Source organism: Leptidea sinapis, chromosome 18 (assembly GCF_905404315.1).
Source record: "Leptidea sinapis chromosome 18, ilLepSina1.1, whole genome shotgun sequence".
NCBI classification, from domain to species: domain Eukaryota; kingdom Metazoa; phylum Arthropoda; class Insecta; order Lepidoptera; family Pieridae; genus Leptidea; species Leptidea sinapis.
The window spans coordinates 11,119,957-11,146,050 of NC_066282.1; the positions used below are offsets into that span (position 1 = coordinate 11,119,957).

General features: G+C 35.7%; 1 protein-coding gene across 1 annotated transcript; it reads right to left on the minus strand.

Moving 5' to 3' along the window:
* On the minus strand, positions 1 to 25,677 carry LOC126969553 (lipid scramblase CLPTM1L). Its single transcript, XM_050815067.1, has 8 exons — positions 25,326 to 25,677; positions 22,779 to 22,968; positions 20,370 to 20,506; positions 15,917 to 16,199; positions 13,229 to 13,417; positions 8,712 to 8,923; positions 1,040 to 1,291; positions 1 to 241 (listed from the first exon to the last, which is right to left on the minus strand). Exons 1-8 carry the CDS (start codon positions 25,592 to 25,594, stop codon positions 148 to 150), a joined length of 1,626 nt encoding a protein of 541 aa, XP_050671024.1. The 5' UTR covers positions 25,595 to 25,677; the 3' UTR covers positions 1 to 147.
* Positions 25,678 to 26,094: the final 417 nt, after the last annotated feature.

Consider the following 26,094-nt stretch of genomic DNA (forward strand, 5'->3'; position numbering starts at 1 on the left):
TTTATCAGAAAGCTTTAAATTTATTAAGTTTAGGCCTTTTATTTTATGGGTTGAGGCAGTACTAAGTCTGCCGGGTCAGCTAGTTTCTTATAAATATATTTTACATAATTTATATAAGAGTCTTATTCGATTGGTTATTACTTCAGACTATTCCTCTTTCTGTTTGATTGGTTCCAGTTCTTCTGGATTCTCGTCCATACTGACAGCCATGTCCGTACGAGATTTGTCAACTGGATATAACCTAAAACAAAAAAAAACATATTTACAAATCAATTGCAAAGTATTACAATAATAGGTGTAGAAGAACTTGATAAAGACAGTAGTGAAGACCATCATGTTCACGAATTTGTAATAATCTGGAATTAATAATAGGGAAGTTCCAAGTTCAAGTGTGTCGTAAGACGCGATATATGCTATCTAGGTACTTACTATGGGGAGGCTTCTTTGTATTATATTATTTGAGAATATAGGTCACAAAGACCGGCATACTTACTTCATTAAAAATTTCAATTTATTGACCAAACTTGGCAACTTCTATAATATATTAGACCAGTTTTATTATATTTAGTTTACTATTAAACAAATCTAACAAATTTACCTAAACCTTTGTAAAAAATAACACTAGTTTAAAAAACAGCGAAATAGACGGATTTCATTATTACGTCGGATAAGGCTAATAGGAAAAAATTCTAAAGATAAAGGTGTATGTGATTGTAGATATTTTGAATGTGTGTATTTCGACAGCAGTTTTATATGTGCCGTCAAATTTTAAATGAAAGCCCCCAGTAGTTAACATCACGAAGAGTTTGTCCAGTAAGTATTCGTCATTCACGAATATAAAACACTTTCTCCTAAAAAATTAAAATGCTTACTATGGTAATGCATTCAGAACGAAACACAATAATGCTTAAACATAACTGCTTCACGGCAGAAATAGACGCCGTTATGGTGCCCATGATCTAGCCGGCATCCTGTGCAAAAAAAATACCACTTTTACTTTACTTTACTTTAAGATTATTAATTTTTCAGTGGAACCTACCAGCGCTGGTACAGGTAGACCAGGAAGACCAGATCATCGCGGAAGCAGGCCACCCTGTGCGCGGTCGGCATGGTGATGATGAAGGCGAACACGTCGTCGATGAAGGTGTTGAAGGCCTTGTACATGAAGGCCCGCCACGGCAGCGCCGCCACCGACCGCAGCCGGTAGTTGACGAACAGCTGCGGCAGCATGAACAGGAAGCCGAACGCGTACACGCCGTTCACCACGCTGTGCAGCGCCCACGAGTACCAGCTGGAACAGGGGGCATCGGTTATTGATGGAGGAGCTACACAAGTCAATGGTGAATGTCAAGTAAATACTGTAATGTTCCAAATTCAAAAAACGCTCTTGCAATGGATTTGATTTTCTTTGTCCGAAAATACGATACTTCGCGTGTTCTTTCTTCGAAAATAATGACAATATTTACATGCATTTTTGAGAAAATGATCTTTATGTAAAAATGTGCAACTGTAACAAATCTATTTTTGCCTCACACGATGACAGGCGAACTAACAAGTGGAATGTCATTACCATTATTTATTTTGCACTTTTTTTGTGGGTACCCATGTCGTATCGTCCCGGAAACACCGCACAAGGAAGCTCATTCCACAGCTTTTGTATTAGTACGTGGAAGAAAGCTCCTTGAAAACCGCACTGTGGAGAACCGCCACACATCCAGATGGTGAGGATGATATCCTAACTTGTGGCGTGTCGTGCGAAGGTGGAATTCGGCGGCAGGAATCAGGTTAAACAGCTCTTCGGAACACTCCCCGTGATAAATGCGGTAGAAGACACACAATGAAGCGACGTCTCTACGCAACGCCAAGTGATCCAGCCGTTCACAGAGCGTTGCGTTGGACGCGGTAAAATGGAGCGAGCTGATACTGGGGTACGCCAGACCAGATATGACAGCAATACTCCATGTTTTTTTTTTATGGAATAGGAGGACAAACGAGCGTACGGGTCACCTGTTGTTAAGTGATCACCGCCGCCCACAATCTCTTGCAACACCAGAGGAATCACAGGAGCGTTGCCGGCCTTTAAGGAAGGTGTACGCGCTTTTTTTGGACATGACATGGGTACCTTACCCATGTCGTATCGTCCCTGAAACACCGCACAAGGAAGCTCATTCCACAGCTTTGTAGTACGTGGAAGAAAGCTCCTTGAAAACCGCACTGTGGAGGACCGCCACACATCCAGATGGTGAGGATGATATCCTAACTTGTGGCGTGTCGTGCGAAGGTGGAATTCGGCGGCAGGAATCAGGTTAAACAGCTCTTCGGAACACTCCCCGTGATAAATGCGGTAGAAGACACACAATGAAGCGACGTCTCTACGCAACGCCAAGTGATCCAGCCGTTCACAGAGCACTGGGTCCCCGACAATTCAAGCTGCTCTGCGTTGCACCCGGTCAAATGGATCGAGCTGATACTGGGGTGCGCCAGACCAGAGATGACAGCAATACTCCATGTGTGGCCGGACCTGCGCTTTGTAGAGCGCTAGTATGTGGGCCGGCTTGAAGTATTGCCGTGCTCTATTAATGACGCCCAGTTTCTTTGAAGCCAATTTGGCTTTGCCTTCCAGATGACCACGAAATTGGCAATCGCTCGAGATTTCGAGACCCAGTATTCCGATACTAGGCGAGGCTTTGAGGGAAGTGTTTTCGAAGAGCGGTGATACGACAAATGGGGTTTTTTTAGTGGTAAACGCGCAAACTTGAGTCTTCTGGGGGTTAAATTGGACAAGGTTCAATTTTCCCCATTCCGCGACCTTCTCAAGAGAGGACTCGATAGAAGACACAAGTTTCTCCCGGCACTGGTCGACGATTTCCCAAGAGAGACCTGCATGGCCCGTGTATATGGCATCACCAGTGCTGTCGTCTGCATAGCAATGAATGTTGGAGATGTCCAACATATCATTGATATGCAGAAGAAACAGCGTGGGAGACAGCACACAGCCTTGGGGCACTCCAGAATTCACGGGCTTCGGGTTCGAGCAATATCCGTCGACAACGACCTGTATGCTACGCCCAGTGAGGAAGCTGGAGGTCCACTTGCACAAGCTCTCGGGAAGCCCAAATGATGGAAGTTTGGAGAGGAGCGCCTTGTGCCATACTCGATCAAAGGCCTTCGCTATATCAACAACGGACAACGAACTTATTAAAATGGATTTTGATAACGTCGTGAGAAATAATACAAAATAACTGCATAGTATCACCATGAACAGTTTTCAAACATCATATAATTATTTATCAATAATTATACAATATAAACTATTATTAACATGTTTACTTTTAATTGGTTTTGAAGATTTTTTTTATTTTTTATGGAATAGGAGGACAAACGAGGACACATTCTCTTGCAACACCAGAGGAATCACAAGAGCGTTGCCGGCCTTTAAGGTACGCGCTTTTTTTGAAGGTACCCATGTCGTATCGTCGCGGAAACACCGCACAAGGAAGCTCATTCCACAGCTTTGTAATACGAGGGAGAAAGCTTCTTGAAAACCGCACAGTGGAGGACCGCCACACATCCAGATGGTGGGGATGATATCCTAACTTGTGGCGTGTCGTGCGATGGTGAAATTCGGCGGCAGGAATCAGGTATCAGTTCTAATCAGTACCAATCAAATCAAATCAGATTATTTTTTACAGCGTCAGTTAGTATTTAATTTGTCACGCAATACTCAGGTATATATATGACATAATGACCCAACAGATGATGAATAAAGTGATATTGTTGCTTTTTTATAAAACAGGCGAACCCATGAAATAAAAAAGATGAATACCTTTGTAGAAACACATCATCTATTTCGAAAATTAATCATCATGAAGTAAGAAGCTAAATCTTGACACAGTATCTAATATTGTACATATTAATAAACAATAAAGCAATATTGCTGTGAGGTTTAATAATCCCGTTCGCGAACATCATTTTAATGAATATCTTCAGATTAACCCTCTGATCTTAAACCCTGAATTTCATTATGAGATCTGCCAATCCAAATATAATTACCATGAACTCACATTAATTTCACTCAAATCAAACCTTATCATACATATATATGAATAAATTATACACTAATTTTATTTAATACCATTTTGTTTTGATTATATAACTTTAAATCGTGTTCGTGAATAGTTCGCATTTTTAATGCCCTTGCGGAAGGCTAACGTAACATACATATAGTACGTATCTATTATTTGTACCCAAAATTATAAATACTTTTAATCCTAATAATTGTTTTATAAATAGTATTTTCTTTGACTAAGGCGATTTTACACATTCAAATAAAACACTTTTTAAGGATTAAAACGCGTGTAATTGTAACTGTTTATATATTACATTTTGCGTAAATGTTATATTCATATTTTTATTTGAGTTGACCCGACATTTCGTAAGCTTTTCAGAGCAAGTTTACGAGGAGATTTTTTCATTAAATGTTTTATAAATGTAAAAAATATATAAAAGTATTATAAAAATAACCGGCAAGGCATATCTTGACCCCTGGTGTTACTGTTGCCTACCACTCCCACCTCACGTGAGCTTCTTGCCAGTTCGCCCCTCTTATGAATATTAAAAAAAAAACAATATTTACTAATGCAATATCACAATTAATTAAAGAAAACATGAAACTATTAATCACTACAAACAAGTTTCTGATTGGTGAGATCATTAAAACTGAGTGATCAATATTTGATACCACGATAAGACGAAATAGAACTTTTAATATACTTAAATACTTTCGGTTGCAACGTTAGTGATATTAATATTTATACCACCCACCGACTCAATCGTATTATAATAAGTTAACTCGATAGATATGTGAAGAGTATATGGTCATTTCATCAAACGTTTAGATATTTGGGTGATTATGTCAACCATAATCGGTTATTATTTAAAAAAATATATTTCCCTTTATCTTAGAAATATGTGATTTAAAACTGATAAATTTCTTATATAAGTTTGATATAAAATGTAGTATTTTAAAGGATGCTGTTTTAACGTGTTTGAAAATACTGTACTATGAGAGGAGACGAGAAATCGTATCGAGTATCCACCGAGAAGAAGATTTACATTTCTATTGCAGGTCATAGACTTTGTGGTCACCTCTTCCCCCATCGCACCTATTACCAGATCTCTGTTGTAGGAACGTCTAAAAAGGATTGCTAAGACAAGAGTAAAAGAGTATGTATCCGTATCTTTGATTTAAATATTCAGATACCTTGCCTCATTAATTATTCCAATTATAAACATGTTCCAATCCACTTGATAAACTAATTAGCTATAAGTCTGTAACACAAAAACCATCAGACCATACTTCATTACAGTTTTCAATTATTCGCTCTAACAATTTTTGTTTTGAATCAAAACGAAAGGGTAACTTCTGCAACTTACCAGCACGGTAGTAACTTTAAATTGCGTCGCATGTTTCAATATAAACGCCAAGTAAACAAGTTTACCTGCTGTAAATAATATGCAGGAGGTAAATTTGTCCTTATTTTCATAGTTTTTTTGTTTCTTTAAGCAAATTAACACGGGAAGGCTATCCGTTTCTCCTTACGGCCGTTCCCAATATTCAGTCTAGCTCTTACTTGAGATAAAAAATCGTAACTATCGTTGAGTTTTCTGTTTCAATAAACTTATAGACGGTAACTCACCTTATCCGTACACGCTGTCTGTCAATGGGACGACGTATAGCTTACCAGCGATAGAAGTTTGTATGGAAATTGCAATTTACGCGTCCCATATTAGGCGATAAGAATGACTTATCGGGTATATTGGGACAGCTTCAGATTATTGGCAGCTAATTACTGACAATAGAAGGTAGTAATATAATTATCTCAATATGTCAATAGTATATTGGGAACGGCCGTTACTGAGATTGGATTATGTAAACTAGTTTATCATTGTCATATTAGTATATTTATGCCAGTACATGTTCAATTTTTAGACATAATTATGACTCAAATGTTTCAAATCCTTCCAACTTGTTTCAAAAAAGCATAACAGTAAATTCATCAGTAATCATTATATGTATTAGATATATATATATATATATATATATATATATATATATATAGTATACTAGCTGACCCGACAGACATTTTTCTGTACATAATAAATAAAATACTGTTTATTACGAATTTGTTAATATTTCATAACATCAAGAATTATTTCCTAAAATATGCTCCCTGTTGTTATAGTCAAATTATTCACAACAGAACTGTCAAACCATTCATCAATAAATTCTCTAAAAAAATATGTCCATATACATAATAAAATTAGTATATATTGGAAATAAAAATAAATATATTTATATATATTAAGTATGTGGATTTAAGCTTTAATACTTTTGGCAAATCCAAGACATATATTAGTTAAGTATTACTAAAAGATATTTTTTGTTTGCAACACTTAACTATTAAAAATACTACTTTGCAATACGAATAGTTTGCGCGCAATATTAAATGTCTTCGGTAGCGTTCTAAAATCTTAACTCTAAATGTATTTGCAACATAAATTCCGTTACTTTAAGCATTGTTATGAGAATAGTTCAAATGCTTTTAGTTAAAACAGATGAGGCAACGAAGCAATACACCAATAGGTATATATCGAAGATCGGAAGAAGCGAATTCTATCCGGATATTGAATATTGATCGCAAACCCTTGGTCCTGATGTTTCGGCTGTAGTTACCGACCTTATAGGATAAAGGGATATTTGGCGATTATATTCCATTGTTTTCCTCCAAAAACAATAATACCGTCGTATTATCGGGAAGGCAATTACCGGTTCTAAATTGAATAAACGTTTCTGTTTTAGTATAAGAAAAATTAATATGTTTCAGATGGTAAGATTTTAATTTAGATTTATCAGAAGAGGCTTTTTGTTGGCGTAACGAGATGGTCCGTGATTTGTTATTTTCCATAATTACTTCAAGGTTTATTTGACACCAATGAACTAATTGACGGAATGTTTAAGTAAGCAGATATGACAAATTTTAATATCAGTCTATTTCTAACTGAAGTATACATTCATTTTTTTTCCGCTGTCCTTTGCCGCAAATTTTAATGCGCTGGATTATGATTTATGGTCAGTTTTAGTTTGCACACGTCCTAAGCACGATTGGAGAAATGCCATCCGGCCCGCTCGACTTCCTGACATCCAACGAAAACAGAGCTCGCCTAACAGTTTTCTGTCTGAACTGTACTTCAGGCATAGAGCTCTGACACCGCGGGATGGTCGGCGGTATTTTTCCGTTGTCGTCAAGAGTCGAGTTGGAGGCGAAAAGAGTGCACAAGAGATCGGCTTTCTCTTTTGCCGTATGGGCCATGGTGTAATTCCTCATGTGCAACGGCGGAAGGGACGGCTAGTTGAAGTTACCAAGAGCAGTTTTCGAGAACGACCAGAACTTGCGTGTTCCAATCGGGTAACTGGAAAGCTGCTCGCCGTTTTCGACAAAGTGCTTCAATTTCGTATGGGCGATTTGCCGCTTAAAGAATCTGGAGACACGGTTATATTTCCTCTTTAGAAGTTTGCAGTTTAGATCCTTTGAGCCCAGCGCAGCAAACCATGTTTGATACGCCGCTTTTTTTCAGTATCTGACCGCTTTGACTGACGCATCGAACCAGGGCTGTGATCTGCCACCGATCGGTACTACAGAGCTTGGTACAAGAATATCCATGCCCTGCAGTATCACATCGGCTAGTGCAACAGCGCAGGCACTTGCCTTGTAGAAACAAACCTTGCCCCAAGGGTAGGATGCAAAAAAGGAATGCATCCTATCCCAATCTCCTGACTTGTAGTGGCAAACGCGGCGGGTCGCTGGTGGTTTGCGACGTGGGCGTTGGATAGGCACTACACTCCTGACCAGGCAATGGTCGAACGTTCCGAGCGGGCGTCGACAGAAACTTGGTAACTATCAGGATGTGTAGTCAGCAGAAGATACAATCAGGCCGGCGTGTGGCTGTCCATATTCGGGGGCCACGTTGGCGATTAAACCAATTGGGACTCCGGTCCTCGACACTAACCTATGCGAAACATAGCGGATCTAGGCCGCTACTTCACGCCGGTATTCTGTGCGAGTGTGATAAGTAACCCGGACGAGTCTGGCCCGATTGTGTTGACGTCATAAGACGGCAGCGTGACTCTCCCACTTTTAAAAAGCCCTTAGTCGCTTCTTACGACACCCTTGGGCCTGGTATTCCTTGTACTTTCGTTGGTAGGAATATGTGGGCCGTCGGTATTTTAATTTTTGGTTGCGAACATTGACTAGACTAAAAATCACGCACCAAAATTATCTGAAGCAAAACTCTGGCTACGCTTCTATTAGTTTTCGGTCAGTTATGTTTCGACGACGCTTTGAAAACAACGTCACTCAATAACAAAGTCTTCAATGAACAACTGTCCAAATAACAGGATATTCAAACTTAAAAAGGATTGAGTGTCGTATTTCAGGTAAGTGTGCCTTTAAATTAACATAATTATAAAACTCGACGTTTTTAATCATTTTGTTAAACAATTACATTTCCATTGCTAAAACAAAATACATCGCCGACGAAATGTGCGAAAGATTCGATCGTCGATATTGACGTAACTTTTGTAATAATTGTGAACCTAGGTTTTATATATGAGTATCGAAGATGTAGTATTAAAAGATATTGTGTGTCACCTCTTGTGCGGCTCGTAGTACAGCGAGTAGAGCGCGCCGGCCGCGCACAGTGGGTACAGTAACGCCGTCAGGTAGCGCATGGCCTCGGCGTCGGCGCGCTCCGTGCTCCGCTCGGCCTCCTCCGTGGCCGCGCTGCGCTCGCGCCACACGCGCAGGCCCCAGCCGCTGCCCAGTGACACCCGCAGGTGAAAGACCTTCGTCACCTTCCATAGCTGGAACAAATGTTGAAGTGAAAACTTCTTTTGGTGCAGCGCACACACTTCTTATCCGTCACGCTCTGGGGAGGGAGGGAGTTGAGGCGATGCTCGATCGGGTGAGCTCGGGACCGCCGAGTGTACCCGAGCGAGAGAGAGAAACAGTTAGCTGCTCTTCGCTGCTGTGTTTAGTATATTCAATTGAATAATATAATAAAGCATTTTATTCAACTAAAAAGAATACAATTTCTTATATCTAACTTATATAAAATCCAGGTACTCTTCAGTACTTAATTGGCATAGGCATCCAACCTTTTCCACTCCTTTCTCTCTTTGGCAACCCGGCTCCAGGTCACTCCTGCAAATTTGGCCAGGTCGTCCTCCCATCTTTAGTGAGGTCTTCCCCTGTTTCTAATGCCATTCCTAGGATACCATTCTGTGACCTTTTTGTTCCACTTCTCCTTCTCCCTACTCATATGCCCAGCCAATGGGCTTTCTCCATTTCAGTTTCCTGATATTTCTTCCTATGTCTCGAACATTTGTGCTCTGCCTGGTGTGTTCTAACCTAACTCGGTATTTTTTTTCTTAATCTCCATCATGCTTCGCTCCATTTAGTAGTGGCATATATTTAATTTCTTAAAGTTCAATTTAGTAAGGGCCCATGTTTGGCTTCCGTACATCAATACAGGGAGAATGCATGTGTTGAATACTTTAGATTTAATTGATTATGTACTTGCTTTAATATTTATTTTATTGTTACTTAAAGAGTCGAAAGCCTTGCTAAAATCTATACAGGTGTCCCAAAGTTATGGGACATGAAGGGAAAGTACCTTAAATATCGAAGATAGGCTATTTTACTGAAATAAGACTTTATGTTATTTTTAAAAGTTAGTAATTCTGCATTCAAAGATTTTTCTAAAAATTACTTGCCTCGTCTGGGAATCGAACCGACTTAAATGTAAAAAAAACACCCCTACTCTTATAATGCCAATCGAAAGAATGGCCAAAAACTAATAACTCTTCGTAACATAGTACGAGAGGTGGAAGCAGCGTGTTACGCTGTAGTATGTCGGGTACGCTCTCATCCTCGTCATCGTTTAGTACTATTGATTCGCCATGTTCGTCTTGGCTGTTCTCGTATAATTTTTTATAATATGATGTAGCGATATCTTTTATCTCTGTTCTTCTGTTCTGTTTTATTCCTTTCATATTTCTAACTTTTGTAACCCAATCTTTATATTCTAAAAGTTCTTTATATGCTTTTTTTTGCTCCCCCCTGTTCTAATGATTTGTTTTTCTATTTTCTCTCTTCTCTCTTCTGTTCTGCTTTCTATCTTTTCTCATGCTCTGTTTTATATCTTTACTCAACTTTGATATACGTTTTCTACGATCCTCTGTATCTCTGGAACTGATTACTTGTTTTCTTTCTTCAAGGAGATTTTTTGTTTTTGTTGATAAATAGCTTTCCTTCTTTTCGTTATTAGTGCCTGTACTTCTTGCTAGTTTGATTGAAGTCTCTAACCAGTTATATTTCTTTTGGATATCTAGGTCCCTAGTTTCCTTGTCAAAGTCTGCAAGTTTTCGGACAGTTTGTTTGCTGCTTCTTCTAGGTTTTAATACTCAGTTTAACATTTATGTTCCTGCTGAGTCTTTGTGTCTTTGTATGTCGTGGTGTGAGATCTGCCCTGACCTGTGTTTAAATTAAATTTGTTCACAACATTTAAATCGTTAAAAAACCTTGGTTTGTTGGTGAGAATTTTTGTTTTTGCCCCCTGGTTATAACCATGTCCGTTTCCTTGAACTTTTCTTTCTAAATTTGCTATTTAGGATGTAGAGGTTGTTTTCAAAAGACATATTAGTGTTTCCTTTCCATTTTTGCTTCGTCGAGTTCCATATATAAAAGGTACAGGGCCAGAAGGCAGGCTTTCTCCTGTCTGGCCATTAAAGTCTATCCTACCCAAGGTTCTCGAGGGTGCAGAGAATGAATTTGGGATCATTTTTTAAATCCAAGATGGCCACTGCGCAAAATTATGTTTTCAACAATATGGATATCGAATCCGAAGTTTTTGAGGGTGCAGAGAACGAATTTGGGATCATTTTTTAAATCCAAGATGGCCGCCGCGCAAAATTATGATTACAACAATATGGATATCGTATCCGACGTTATCGAGGGTACAAAGATCAAATTTGAAATCATTTTTGAAATCCAAGATGGCCGCCGACCAAAATTATGATTTCAACAATATGGATAATATCCTATCCGAGTTTATCGAGGGTGCAGATAACGAATTTTGGATCATTTTTGAAATCCAAGATGGCCGCCGCGCAACATGATTTTTGGGGGTACACGTATGCGTGGTTATAATGAAGACCCTAATGTCAAACAATTAAAAGGCATGTTAAGGAAATTTTTGTGCCACATGAAAATAAACTTGTTGAAATCAGGAAACTGTGTGCTAATGAACACGAACAGGAAACATTAGAAAACGTCAGTATTTTGATGTGTTCTTCTTCACTGCATAATATTAATAGCTCCATCTTCACGGACTGATGATACAAATGAGAATGAAAGTGACGGTTATATAATAGATAACTTAGAAGAAAATGGAGGCATAATGTCTCATTTACTGGATCATAACCAAGCTTGGAAATATATATTATAGCAAATAGTTGGATATAAAGCTGATTTTGTGGTAAGATCTCTATGTCACCATTTAAAAAGGCATGGTTTACATCGACTTGTTAACTGTGAATAGTAAGTTTGAGTTATTAATTAGTAAGCACACGAGATGGAGGTGAAAAAATATATGGCTTAAGCGACGTATATGAGGTTTATAAAGCTGCAGAACTTGTAATTTAAATAATATTATTGTTTACATTAAAATATTAAATAATTTTTAAATTTGGTTAAAAAAGTATACCTTACATTTATCCTGATACTCTATATCTATCTCAATCTCTCGTAGCCTACCTCTGTTTAAAAATACTCATTGAAAAAGGTGAAATTTGTTTTCAATAATCCTAATTATTGCAAAAATATATTTTTTATGTATTTATAAATATACAGTTTACATGGAGCGACTGTTTGTTTTTTTTCAATATTTTTCACCGTGTGTGACTTGCAAACACACACACACACACATATCTTTTTTTATATAAAGGTTTATTTAGCAAAACCTTTAAAGCGAAAAAAATAAAACGTTCTGTCTGTACTTTCACGTTAACTGGTAAGGAGAGTTGCAGTCTCGGAAATGGAACAACCGATCAATAAAATAATTAATTTAGACAGAAGTATAACAACAGAACTTTAAGCTGTGACGTTATTCACACTTTGATTACATTAACACAGTTACCATATACACTACCTTTATTAATTTTTTTTATGCATTGAGCGTATTAATATCAAAACTGGGTCATATCTTAGAATGATTTCATCGTTTTCTATTTTTGAACCATTCATTCTTTGATTCTTTCATTGCGTGTCATCAAGCTCATTCTGAGCTGCCATGTTAAATTATGAAACACAAAATTGTAGAATAAACAGAATATAACAAGTTCCTTTGTTTTTTTCCCCTTTTGTTTAAATATTCTATGTTTATTCATTAACCAAAATAATATCAAACTAGTTTTTGTTTATCTTTTAACCAACTAACCCTTTGTATGTATTGTGTGTGTATTAAATGTTTTATTTATTTATTAAAGATATAATGTAACATTAAAGATAAAATACTAAAGAGAAAACAACAATGAAAATTATAAACTAGTTATCTTATTTTATAGAGCTTACAGGCATCATACTCTCAAATCTTTTCTTACATTCTTTGACCAAACATTCCATCGAGCTGGCAAATAGATCACACTGTGGTGCTACCTCAAGTACAGAGTTTAGAAGACAGACGGCTCGTATTACAGTCGTGTGCTTATGCGCTAAGTATATGCAGTCCACTCTTCCCCGAATTATTTGGAGAACAAACTTATTAAGAGCTACGTACCTACGTAACTGCAGTGAATCAACGCTCAGATGTCCTTGTAAAAAGAGTGTTGGGTACATAAATGGATAGTATCCATATTGCCTCTTATACAAATGTTGTTATGTTATGTTTTATACACCTACATCAACAGTGTTCTTTGCGGTCAATGATCTCAGCAATAACTAATTTCTTAGTTTCTGACCGTGACCTTGTTCGTTCATGAAGCCCACTTTATATTATACTTTATATATACTTTCAAATTAATAATAAGCACTCGTCATTGGCGAAATCTAAAAGAAAACGCTATGAACCAAACAATAATTATATAAATATCACATTATATATACAATACCTCAATCAGCGCACTGATACCGGATGGTATAAGTATCAGCAGTGATGACTTCTCATCCAGCAAGTAGCAGAATATGACAATTTGTGAGAACGCCCGCCAGAGCACGGTGCGAGCCGACAGACCCGCCAGAGAACGCTTGCTTCGCCAAAATGACACGTCATTCTTGAACGCCAGGAAATCAAATAGTAACTGAAAAGTTGAAATAAACATTAATACATTTTATTGTTGTATCCCTCACTTCTGAGATTCCATATACATACTTTTAAACAAATGTACTAGATCAACAGCTTCACAGAGAATTATAAATTTCAATGTATTTCACGACGAAAGCTTATTGGCCAATTCTAAGATCAGATAGTATGATCATTCTACTATTAAAAATATTTATATTAGGGGTTACTTTCTCTTTCACTCATTAGTGGCAGTGATTGACCTAAAAACAGTAGACATATTAACTTTTACTTAGATCATTTTTGTATCTTTATGTAAGTATAAATATGTACTAAAGGAAAACAGTAATGCAAAAGTCAAAAGAGAACAATCCCAATTTGTGAACGGTGTTCGGAATCAGCTCTTGGTGTTGTTCATTGTGGGGGAGATCGATCACGGGACTTTTTCTATATCCGGTAACAAACCTTAAAATGTCATAAACGTACTGGCTCCGCCGGTCTTGTGACCACAGATCACAGATGGAATCACAGAGTACATTATAATATAACTTGAGCAAGTGAAAGACAATACGTTGAAGCGTCGCTCGGAGTCGCAACACGTTGAACCGTTGTCTCTCACCACGGAGCCCCCGGCTCGATCTTCGTTACTACGTTGTTGGACGCTTTATAAAGCCAGCAACATATTGTGATTCCTCTGGTGTTATAAGAGAGTATGAGTTGCGGTGATCACCTACTATGAGGTGGCCCGTACGCTCGTTTGTTCACCTCTTCTACAAAACCCATGCTCCACAGATCGGTTGTTAGCTTAGTGGGACACCCGTTGTGTTAAGAACTACAAAGACGTTTACGATCCTATGCAAATCAAATCTAAATCACTTTATTCATGTAGGTAAAGGGAGAGACACTTTTGAATGTCAAAAATATTCTTCTTTTTATTTACATTTACCGGCACTTCGGAGAAGGTTGAGCTTTAATAAGATAAAGAAACTCATTACCACTCCTTTAAATGAACATTTACAGCTTCATCGTTTTACAAATCATTTCAATTACAATATATGTAAAGTTATGCAACAAAAATACTCAAACGTCAAATAGTCAAGCCTTAAACGAATAAGTCACGAAAAGTAAATATAAATTATAAGTAAACACACAACAGTTATTAAGTACAGTAGATGCATCAATCCACACATACTGTAAATAAATAAAGGTATCATACGAGCATTTAATTTAACATTAATTTAGAAAACATAAAGCAGTGTCTGGTAACACGATCATCCTGGCACCGCAAGTCGATTACGAGCATGACGCCGCACGCATGGTCCAGCCATCGATTCCCTCGACCATATTTTAGGATAGGGAACCCGTCCCACGTCACCGCCACAAGCAATCTCACTCACAATTCACTCACCTCTACTTACAATTTGACAATTTTGCTAAAATTCACTTATTATAAATTAATTAATAATTTTTATAAAAGCCGAATGTCTGGGGGGGGGGGGGGCAGTAGAAGACCCAGAGAAAATTAGGGGGCATTGAGATGACGCAAATGGGGCGTGGGTAGATTCAAAAATTTGGTCTAAAAAGGCAAAAAAATACACGAAAATACTCTAGAAAAAAACATATTCTCAAAGTGGGCGGTGAGCAAAATAAGGTTGAGAAACTATGATGTAGACCAAAAATATAAGTATACGTAACCCGTAAACGTGTTCTGTTCGGACAATATAATTGTGGGGCCGAGTAAAGGACAGCTGTATGGACTGTAAGTGAGCTGACTGATATAGGACGGACCAGAGGGGAGAGCCATACTCCATAATGCTACGGACATACGACTAAATACAAACTTTTATGAGAGTTCATTTTTTTTACTTATAACTGGAGATAATTAGACGCCTTTGCCCTCTAGGCACTTCAAGTCAGGGACATTATATTATAAATGTTTTCTGTTGAACTTGGAACCTCTTGCTACCAAAGTTGCATGTTTTAATACCTTAGTCGTTTAGTTATATAAGGTAGAATGATAATTGGTAGTAGACTATGATTGAAATAAAGGCTTCATTTTTTTTAAAGTGTATAAAAGGTGCTATCCATCATTAGGTACTCCAAGATCACAAATGTATTATTATTATGTTCGGATAAGGATCATTCCAGAACGATTTCTCTGTTTGCAAAAACAAGGTTTTTTATGGAAGAAAAGGAATAACGAGCGTAAGGGTCATCTGATGTTAAGTGATCACCGCCGCCCACATGCCCTTGAAACACCAGAGGAATCACAGGAGTATTGCCGGCCTTTAAAGAAGGTTTACACGACCGTTCGTTCTGGAAACACTGCACAAGGAAGCGCATTCCACAGCTTTGTTTGAAAACTGCACTGTGGAGGAACGCCACACATCCAGATGGTGGCATTCGACGGCAGGAATCGGGTGGATAAGCTCTTCGGAACATGTCAAGGTCGCGAGCATTCGACATAACAATATCATATAATATTCTAATAATAACATATCAAGCCACATATACTTACATGACAACTAGCAATCAAGACAGTCGCCGACAGCAAATATAAATTGGTATCAGCAAAAATTCCTTTGACATCATCGACATCCTTCTCGCTGAAGCCCAGACTCTGCAGTTGCAGCAAGGCAAGTCTCACGTGCAGCGCCAGCCGCAACACACCGTATGACGTTGGAGATATCTCAACTGTCACATTCACCTCCGATGTATTGCTTCTCAATAGTTCCAAATCAGATATTCGGGATTTCAACACATTGTGTTGTATGATTGGCAGGAATTTTTCATTTCGAACTCTGAAATTAAATTGTTACTATCCTGTCCATATATTATATTGTTACAACTTAAAAACTTCAAATTATTATTTTTTTAAAGTGAAAACATCATAAGCCGCGTTGGGCACTTTTTCGCAGGGGACAATCTTATGGGTTCATGACTGGCGCACGCAATAAATAATTATTTTAAAAATATACATATATAGGTAGTTACTAGACACTTTTTGGATGGGTGAAATCACGTGAGTTCTCGTCACCAAAATGCTTATTGCAGTATATCTGTAGCCATAAATCTGACGTATTGTGCAACATTAATAAAACTATAATTAAAATTTAATGGATTTAGTGAAAGGTTCCATGTGTATATACTGTGCATTATTGAAATAGTGTTTTTGTTTGATTAATATATTATTGAAAATATTTTTTTTAAATAAATTGAAATTCATAATTTAACTATAAACATTATGAAATTTCAAATTTAAATAGTAACAGCCTTACAAATAAAAATGTCTTATAATAACTCTATTCCACCTTTATATTAAGTATGGTTATGCTTGCTTTAATATGAAAATAGTACAAGAAAGTTGTTGACAATTATATCAAATATTGCATTCTCTCTTCTGTTATGTCTAAATACAGTGAAAAACATGTCAAAATGCACGGTTCGGCAACAGCGCAACCAAAGAGAAGACACAAAAATGTATCTTTGTCTGCTCTGTGTATATATTTCAGTTTGACTTTTGATACTTCACTTTACGAATTCGTTCTATAAGACAGGCCGCACACTAAAGTAATACGCTTTACGCAAGCAATATTTATATCTATATAGTATATATATATATCTATATAGTATATATATATATCGATATCGCCTTCATGTAAAAGAGTGCTATTGTGTATTCCACCAATTCAAAATCATCGTCAGACGATATAGATACGATTTGTAATGTGATTATAATGAGGAAAAAAGATGTTATAATATATCACCCGTTTGGTGAAAATAATATAGTTAATGTAAGTTTTTGCGTGAAATTCAATATGATCTTTCATTTTGTAACCCATGTGGGCCTATAAATAGTGAGATTGTCGCCTTACCACAAAACTGCTCTCCAATACATCCGTGTATCTGTTATGCCTTAGATATTATATACAGGTGCACGAAAAAATACTTAATACGTTTACATATGTGGTAAAAGTACCAAGTAAAACATAAATGACTTTACAAACGTAACCAAAGTTTAGGATAGGGCTTTTTCATTAACTATATTTTTTGTATCTAGTTAGTACAATTTGAATATAAAAAAAAAGTTGTACGTTGTATTTCTTGCGTCTTCTTAGACCTGTACGATTTTAACGCGTTTATCTTAGCACTCGTACTTAAAAGGCATAGCCACAGAAATATGGAAGTCAGCCATTGTCCATCCGATCCCTAATAAAGGTGACAGCTCAAAACCAACTAACTAAAGGCTTATTTACTTGCTAGCCTATTTAGGAGACCATTCTAAAACACAAGCTCCTGGTATGCCTATGCTTTTAGTACGGCTTTGTTGAACGGCTGGCGATATTTTGTATACATAACACATGGTAGGGTGACGGCTATTGAAAGCAAGAGAGATGAGGTACAACAACTTCCCTACTGGGCGCAGCATTGAGGTAGTAGTCGACGGTTCTTGTTCAATCCTTAAGCTCGTTAAAGCTAGCGTAACTCGAAAACTATTTCATATACATATCAATATTGGATAATGGATCCCTACAATATACATTATAATGACGATAATAACATGTTCTTTTAATTACAAATCAGTTTTTTATAAAAATATTTGAATTTGAAAAACAGGAGTGCTAAATGTGGCACGCCTTAAATATGGTGCCATAGTAAGCTTAACACAAGTTTACGTCTGGTGTGCGGCCTTGCTTACACATTTATTCCACAATAATACAAAGTATAGTTATATTCTGTATAAATTGAGAATAATTCAAGAATATTTCGTGACAAATAAACGCAGAATTACTCCCATATAACTATTCTTCCATTTTTGTCAAGATATTCGGTTTGGCAACAGCGCAGTATGACGTCTCGTTGTTTTTTTTCATTTATCTACACCCATGCTTTAAATCCTCTATTAAAGATTGTGAAACAGTTAGCTTATTACCAACATTAAAACACCCAATATCGTAATAACCATTACATTATCCAAACGAGTGTTGTAATGTTGTACTGAATTTCATAACAACACTCCTTGGTTTTTTTTTTCGATGTCTTCATGCAAAAAGAGTTTCAACAAACAGCCACATTCTTATTGCTCGATACGTGGTATCTGTATGAATTTCAAAAAAACAACATTTTCGTTTACGCGCGTTCCACACTACCAAGACATGGCGCGCCGTAAAAAAAAAGTAGGTTATTCGAAACCCCGCCATTGAAAAATGAGCGATTCAAGTTTTGACAGCACACCGCCGGATATTCTAAACGCTGCAAAATAACATAATAATCAAGTGAATTTTAATAATTGCACTATACAAAATGTAAATTACTACTAAAATTAATAATTCTTTCATTAATACTTAGTTTATTTGTATATAATCAGTAAGGGATGATATTAGGTTACTACTAGGGCTGGCTGTTATAATGTTAGCAGTAAGCTTACTGTTTCAGAATCTTTTAGAGGATTCATATTCTGGGTGTAGATAAAGTTTTGTATGCAACTGTTGATAATTAGGTATTAAAACACTCATGTGATACTATTATCACACTCGGCTTCGCCTCGTGTTTAAACCCACATTCGTGTTTTAATACCCCTTATTACACAACAGTTGCATAAATTTAATAATTATTTCTGTCGGTATGTATGTCCTATATTATGCTAATGGAAATAAATATAAACTTAAAAGCGCAAATTATTGGCTCTTTGTGATCCACGAAAAAAGAGTCGAGACTGTTCAAAAAAAGTTCTTACGCACATTAAATTATCGTGTAAAAGGATATCGAGCCCACTATAATGATTTGTTGCTTGAATACAACTTTCTTCAGCTATGTCAGCGCCGCACTATAACAGACTGTGTAACTTTAAAGAAAATATGTACTGGTGAGCTGACATCTTCTGAGCTCCTCAGTCTCGTAGGCTTTCACGTCCCAGCCAGGTCTCTCCGCACATGCATTACTTTTGAGCTATCGTCCCCAAGAACAAACATTGGGTTTCGCGCGCCATTACACAGAATGTGTAAATCTTACAACAATAGTTTTCTCGACATCGACATATTTTCGTGCTCCCCTGCTGTGTTCAGACACAGTTTAGAATTAAAATTAAAATCGTTCTTATCGTTGCCCCAAGTTTAGTTTTAATTAATTTCATTTGTCTACATCTTTTAAATTAGTTACTTCTGTGAATGTTTGCGTTTGGTGACTGTATACCTTTGATTTTTCTTTTTGTTATTATTGTATTTGTGAAACATGTGTTAGGACGCATCTACATTTATATTTTGTATTTCTTTCCTATATTGTTCAGTTGTGATGTGTTTGTTATGTTTCCTTGTAATAATAAATAATAAATAAATAAATATAGTCTATTTTCAGTTTATTTGTAAGGATTTTAAATAATCTTGTTTTATACTTAAGTATAACTTTATACAACGTTTATTTGTAAGACCGTAAAAATTCTAAGTTATCACGTCTATCACGGCAGTCTCTACAACTGTCAATTAATTTATTAAATGTAAATTTGGAACGTGTTTATTTTGTTAGAAACTTCGATAGTTTCCTGCCATTTCATCAGATTGTTCGACTGATCAGAAAAGTTTGCAGAATCTTGAAGAAGAAGGCAACGGGAAACCGTTGCAATCTTTCATAGCAAGTTATCACAAAGGAAAAGATCTTTATTCTGGTACGCACGAAACCTAGTTATTCGCCTACATTCATTATAAAAAGGCAAAAGGCATATAAATTATTTCTCTGTGTTTTAAAATATTAGCCCTAAAATTAGTGTCTCTTTTAATTGGATAGATTCATAACATTGTTTGATTTGTAACAGATACAACCACAACACATTAATAGTATTTGATGTTATATTCAACTTGATACTTTCACACTTACCTGAGAAAAGGTGGCTTCAACCGAGTGACAATAATAATAAAGTGATATAAGAAATGTATGCCATGTAAGAAAAAATATATTGACGATATTATATTACTTACCTGACATAGGGATACAGTTCCCCAGGAATTTTCTTTACTGGTAGTTGCAAATCATCTGTTAGTATGGACAATGGTGCAACTTTGAAAATGTGTGAGTAGGGCTTAACAATCTTTTTTGGTTTGATTTCCTGTCCATTCTGCAATATATATTTACACATAAATATTACTACACTAACGGTGCCCGCGGCTTCGTCCGGTTTGTTGTGGGTGTAAATATTGATGTGGATGTGGATAAAAAATACAACAATGCACGATATTAGATGTATTGCCATCGGGGATCAATCATATATATACCTGGGATAGCTCACGCGCGACATTACTGGCGTACTGGGAATTGGACGGTAAATAGGAAATGATGGAGAATAAAATGAATTCAAGCGAACACTCGCACTTGCTCCACAAGTCGGTATATTTAATTAACGTGCCGTTAAGCCAATCCAACTGAAGAGTTATTGTATATAATTATTATCTGTAGGTACGTGTTTCTTTAAATTGATAGAACTTATTTTATTTATGGAATGAAACTTATTTAAACAATTCAAACTTTTTAGTTAAGCTAAATACAATATATTATTACTTGAACGTCAATCCCTCAGGTACATTACTATTTACGGGACGTAAGAACAGCACGGGTTGGTTATACGGAAATTTACAGAGACTAATCTCTGTAAATTACTGGATCTTGTCTACAGCGCCACGGATATCTAGGTTGATACCATGTATAAAAAGGCATAAGAGGCATTTGTTTTCTTAAAATTGATTCCTTTAGAATTCTTTTTCATGTCATTCCTAATACACTAGGCACAACTATCGCTTCGGAAACAAATGGCGCTCTGAGAGAGAAGGAGCGACGCAAGAATCTATCTATACCGACTATTTTAAGGCATTTGATAAAATATCTAAATACCTTGGAATAAAGAGGTGGTTTGAGAGATCAAATGTTGCTATATAAAATAATACGTAATCAACAACTTACTTCTTCAACTTACAACTTATTTCTAAGTAATATTTTTTCGCAGGATTTAGATTGGGTGTACTAATTGGAGAATTAGGTACTCAGCAAATAACTTTGTATCTTGTGTGTATAATAACTTCAACAGTAACTATGGTGATACGGACATTTTTAATATTAGGATTGGTGCTCTCAGAATAATAATTCTGACTGATTAATGTATATAATATAACTACATGCAAAATTTTGTTGTCATATTGTTTCCAGGTTCCCATTTTTCGCGTTGTTATCAATTAAGCTCTATGTTTTAGTTAGTATTGAATAAATAAATTGAAAATTAATAATAATATTGGTTAAGGAAAAAATTATTTGTGTTACTTATTAGCTACTAATATTGTGTTTCCCATAAAAAATAAAATAATAAAAGGAACTTTGCAAAGAACACACGTCTTTAGAAAATAAAATAAACATTTTAGTAACTAGGTTACTCAACGAATCTATTTATTTTTAATTTCAAATATATTACAAAAAAAATCATACAATAACTAGAGCTATGCTAATTTTCATATCCATTAAAACCTCCAATACTTCCAAAGGTAATCAATGTCGCCATACAAGGTGAAAGTGAGCGAGGTGAGAGGTTTTTGAAATGCATTAAAATCAACCTATTTATAATGCACAAGAAGATATGAATTTGAAGTTTAAATTCTGCAAGTGTTTGAAATGTTATTATTTTCATTTTTTTTTGCTTAAACTAGTGATAAAGCCAGAAGTACATTTAAAAGACATATTTTTTTCTTAAATCATTTCAAGACATTTGCGTACACTTAATTTCAATAACACTTAAAAATCTTTAGTTTAAGTGCTCAACCATTATTACTATAAAAATTTGGAGCTTTAAAGTGTACTGTCAGTCATTATTATAACACACTCTCGAATAATGTTTAATGATAACTGCTGGAGGAATGGAACACTATCTAATGTTGATGGAAATTGGAATTGGCATGAATCAGGTCCAAAACGTTGATACTGGAACAGTTTGAGTTGTACTGCCTGGCACGTAAAGCTAACCTACACAAGGAGATTTATGGAATGTAAGAGGCAGCTTCTTGCTACTGCAGCCTATTAAGAGTTGACAAAACATGCTACTTTCGCCTAAGATAAGACTTTTGCCATTAGAATATATATCTGAAGATTTATTCCTGACACATCTATGGTGGCACAAAATGAGGGTACTTATATTTGCAGCTCTTATACATATCTATGATTTACCACCACTCACATTGTAGAAACTGTTCTTGTGTACTTTAGACAAATGGTTTGATGAATGAGATTAGAGAGGAATACTTCATACTGAGGGTCAACATGAATATATAATAAGTAAGCATTGTTTTATTGATGACATCAAGTTTCTGTGGTAGATATTATTTGAAAATTATACAAAAAATAATACATACATTGCCTTGAAGAAGATTAAATGTCTCATCTTTCTGATCCATGTATGTGACTAGCGGCAGAGTATAAATGGCTTCATTCCGAAAAATATCAATGAAGTCATCATAGAGACGTCTCTCATCTAAAAGAACTGCATGCATAAACAGTGTACCATTATTCCTTGTGCGTCTTGGAATTTTAAGGGTTAAATCACTGAAAAACAAATTAATTCAACATAAAGGGATCACATTAAAATATGGTCCCAGAACTTAGTTACTTGTGTTCTTACAGACCAAGCCTAGTTGATTTTATAAAATGAAGATAGTTACTATATTCTACAGCACTCAATAAAAAAAATGAAAAAGAAAGAAAGAAAATATATTTATTGACAAAATGGATACATCAAAATACAAAATTAGCAGCATTATCATGGAAAACAAGTGAACATACAATTAAGTTACAAAACAGGTTCATGAGTGAGCTTCAAATTAAATTTTTAAATGAGTTCTGAAACTATTTGATAGAAGTAAAGTACTCCTTTCTTGAATTAATATAATATGTTATAAGTAACCATTATCCTATGTGTTTAAGCACATACATTATTATGTTTTTGATGTTTATTTATGATTTTAGTAGTGATCTGGCACAGTATGTGTGTGTGTGTGCGTGTGTGATGTGTTTGTGTGAGTGTGCTTTTTGAAAAATCTTAGTGGGTTATTTTAAGCAAGGCTTCAGTGGAGTCATAGTCTAGGGAATGCAGTATATCCTTGGATGTCTTTTAAAATTTATATTTAGACATATAAGTAATATTTTGGAGCTATTCTTTTTTTTAAATGAGAGGGGGGCAAACGGGCAAGAGGCTCACGGGATGGGGAGAGGTGAGGCAACCACCCATGGACATCCGCAACAACAGGTGTGGCAAGAAATGTGTTGCCGGCCTTTAAGTAATAATAATAATTTTAATAGTAATAACCCTTTATTTACTTGACTAAATAAATAAGGAAAGGCAAATGCAGGAAAATGTTGAGCAAAACTGGTTTATACAAGATAATGAGGGATTTTAATTAGTCTTGTATTATTTCGGGATAAAAAATGTTTGAAATGTTTTATGGTAGGAAGTTATGGCTTTTTAAATATATAATTGCCTGATAGTAACGACCTTAGCCTCTTTGTATAGGGAATAAGTAGGGAAATGGAAGTGTTTACAAAACATTACCTTTAAAACAGATCTTTGTGCCCGTTCTGCTTTGTTTTAGTAGCATTGCCCCAAGAAGCCATGCAATAGAGTAGAGATTTGTTCAGAAAAAGTTAGTCTTTTGTCTAGGATGCTTGGGTTGGCTTGGGATTTGTGGAAGCATATATAGTTGGTTTTAGAAATGTTTAAGGATAATAAGTTATGCTTTAGCCAGTTAGATATTTTGAGGATTTCGTTTTCAGCTTTGCAGAACACATTTTGCCATGTTGAGTCTTGTAAGATCAGAGCTGTATCATCGGCATAGCCAATTAGGCCAACATCATCGCTAGCTAAATAATTCTAGCGTGTCATTTACATAAATTAGGAAGAGTAGGGGTCCAAGAATGCTTTCTTGCGGTACACCGAATTTTACAATAGATGTTAAGCTAGAGAAACCATAAATTTTTATACAATGTTGCCTATTCACATGGTAGCTCGAGAACCAGTCCAAGGTGACACCCCTGAAACCAAAAGTTAAATTTTCCAAGGGAGGAAAAATATTGTTAGACATACTGCTATGGATGAATACATATATAGGATGCTCACATAAACTCATATTTACATAATCAAACTAGTTTAGTAACGAATTGTGAGCATTTCTTTTTCATACTATTGGTGTATTGTATATAAATAATTGCAAACTAGGTTATGATGCAAAATGTCTCGTAAATATAATTGTTGAAAAACCACCCGCTTATTTTTATCATTTATGATTTATGGTAATTGTATTCTATTCATTACAGTGCACTCTTTGGAAAATGTTCATTTAAAATTACAAACACTATCATGATGGCAGAATTGCTGAAAATCACCACTGTGTTTACCATTGAACATGTAACTAAAAACCTGAAATTGTTTTTAAACATACAATTCAAATTTGCTGAAATATAATTGTGGGAGGGATCCATTCGCAATCTTTTCTCTCACAGACCACCATTATGTATTATGTAAGTGTTGGTAGAGCTTTAATTGGCATCAGAAAGTATTCAAAAGAATCCGATTAATGAGAATATAAATGCCTTTTTGTGCCATTGGAAATGCTATCTGTTGCTTGACTCGCTATACATACCAAAAAGACGAATTGCATTTTAGTTTTAATTGCAATTGGAGTACCAGTTATCCTCCTATATACCTACAGTTGTCTCACAGAACTTATTAAAAATTGATGTATGATGTTCTTGACTATGTTTTATTAGTTTTTTCTGTATATTGTTCAGAAAAGTAAAAGTTGGAAAAAATAATCATTCCCCTTCTGTCAGAATACCCAATACTTAATAATCCCTAATACTTCTTTTATGCTACTTTTATTGAAATAATTGAAAAACATATAACTTACATTTTCGCCGGTTTTCTATAGTCAAATTTTAAGGATGTATGAACTTTATTGACTGCTGCATCTGATATGCCACCTCTGTATGGATTCTCTTTTATAGATGTATAAAGAACTAAATGTTGTACTGGATTAGAAGCTAAATAAGAGGTAAAACATCTTTCGCCACGACTACATTCGGGTGGTATAAAAATTTCAGCTAAATTCCATATTGTATTAATAACATAACCAGCAAAAATTAAAGTAGCAATCAAACTAAACGAAACATATTTCATTATAATTTAGTTAATACAATTACTTAGTGATGAAATAATTTAGTAATAAACTTTATTAATTTTGCTGTTTAAAAAAAAAATTTTCGAACATCAACACAACATTTTTTTTTTAATTTTATGACCTGGTAACTAACAATTATAAGTCAAGTCTTTTATTATTATTTGTAATGCTTTGCATTTCACAGTTCATCTCATCTCTCTATCTAATCTCATATTCTATTCTATTATTCCAAATGAGACTGCACATGCGTTTTATAAAGGTAAATGTATGTGGCCTTATCTTTGAAAAGTCTGGGGTTATGAAACCTAACATTAGGTGAGCTTTATTAATAATTATGCACACATGCTTGTCCAAGGTTAGTTTAGGATCTAGAAGGACTCCAAGATCCCTGACAGAGTGGACATATTCAAGGGCATGGTCTTCAAGGGTGAGGTTGGACGTGATTATATTATGGGTGTTTCTAGTAAAGATGACATGCTGACACTTATTATAATTTAGA

Bases quoted from the DNA above. Each gene is read 5' to 3' on its own strand.
- LOC126969553 (XM_050815067.1), bottom strand. From the start codon at position 25,594: ATGAAATATGTTTCGTTTAGTTTGATTGCTACTTTAATTTTTGCTGGT. The intron at 20,507-22,778 runs GTATGTATTATT...TATATATTGCAG, and splicing joins TTAATCTTCTTCAAGGCAAT to AATGGACAGGAAATCAAACC. The intron at 13,418-15,916 runs GTAAGTATATGT...TCAACTTTTCAG, and splicing joins TCTTGATTGCTAGTTGTCAT to TTACTATTTGATTTCCTGGC.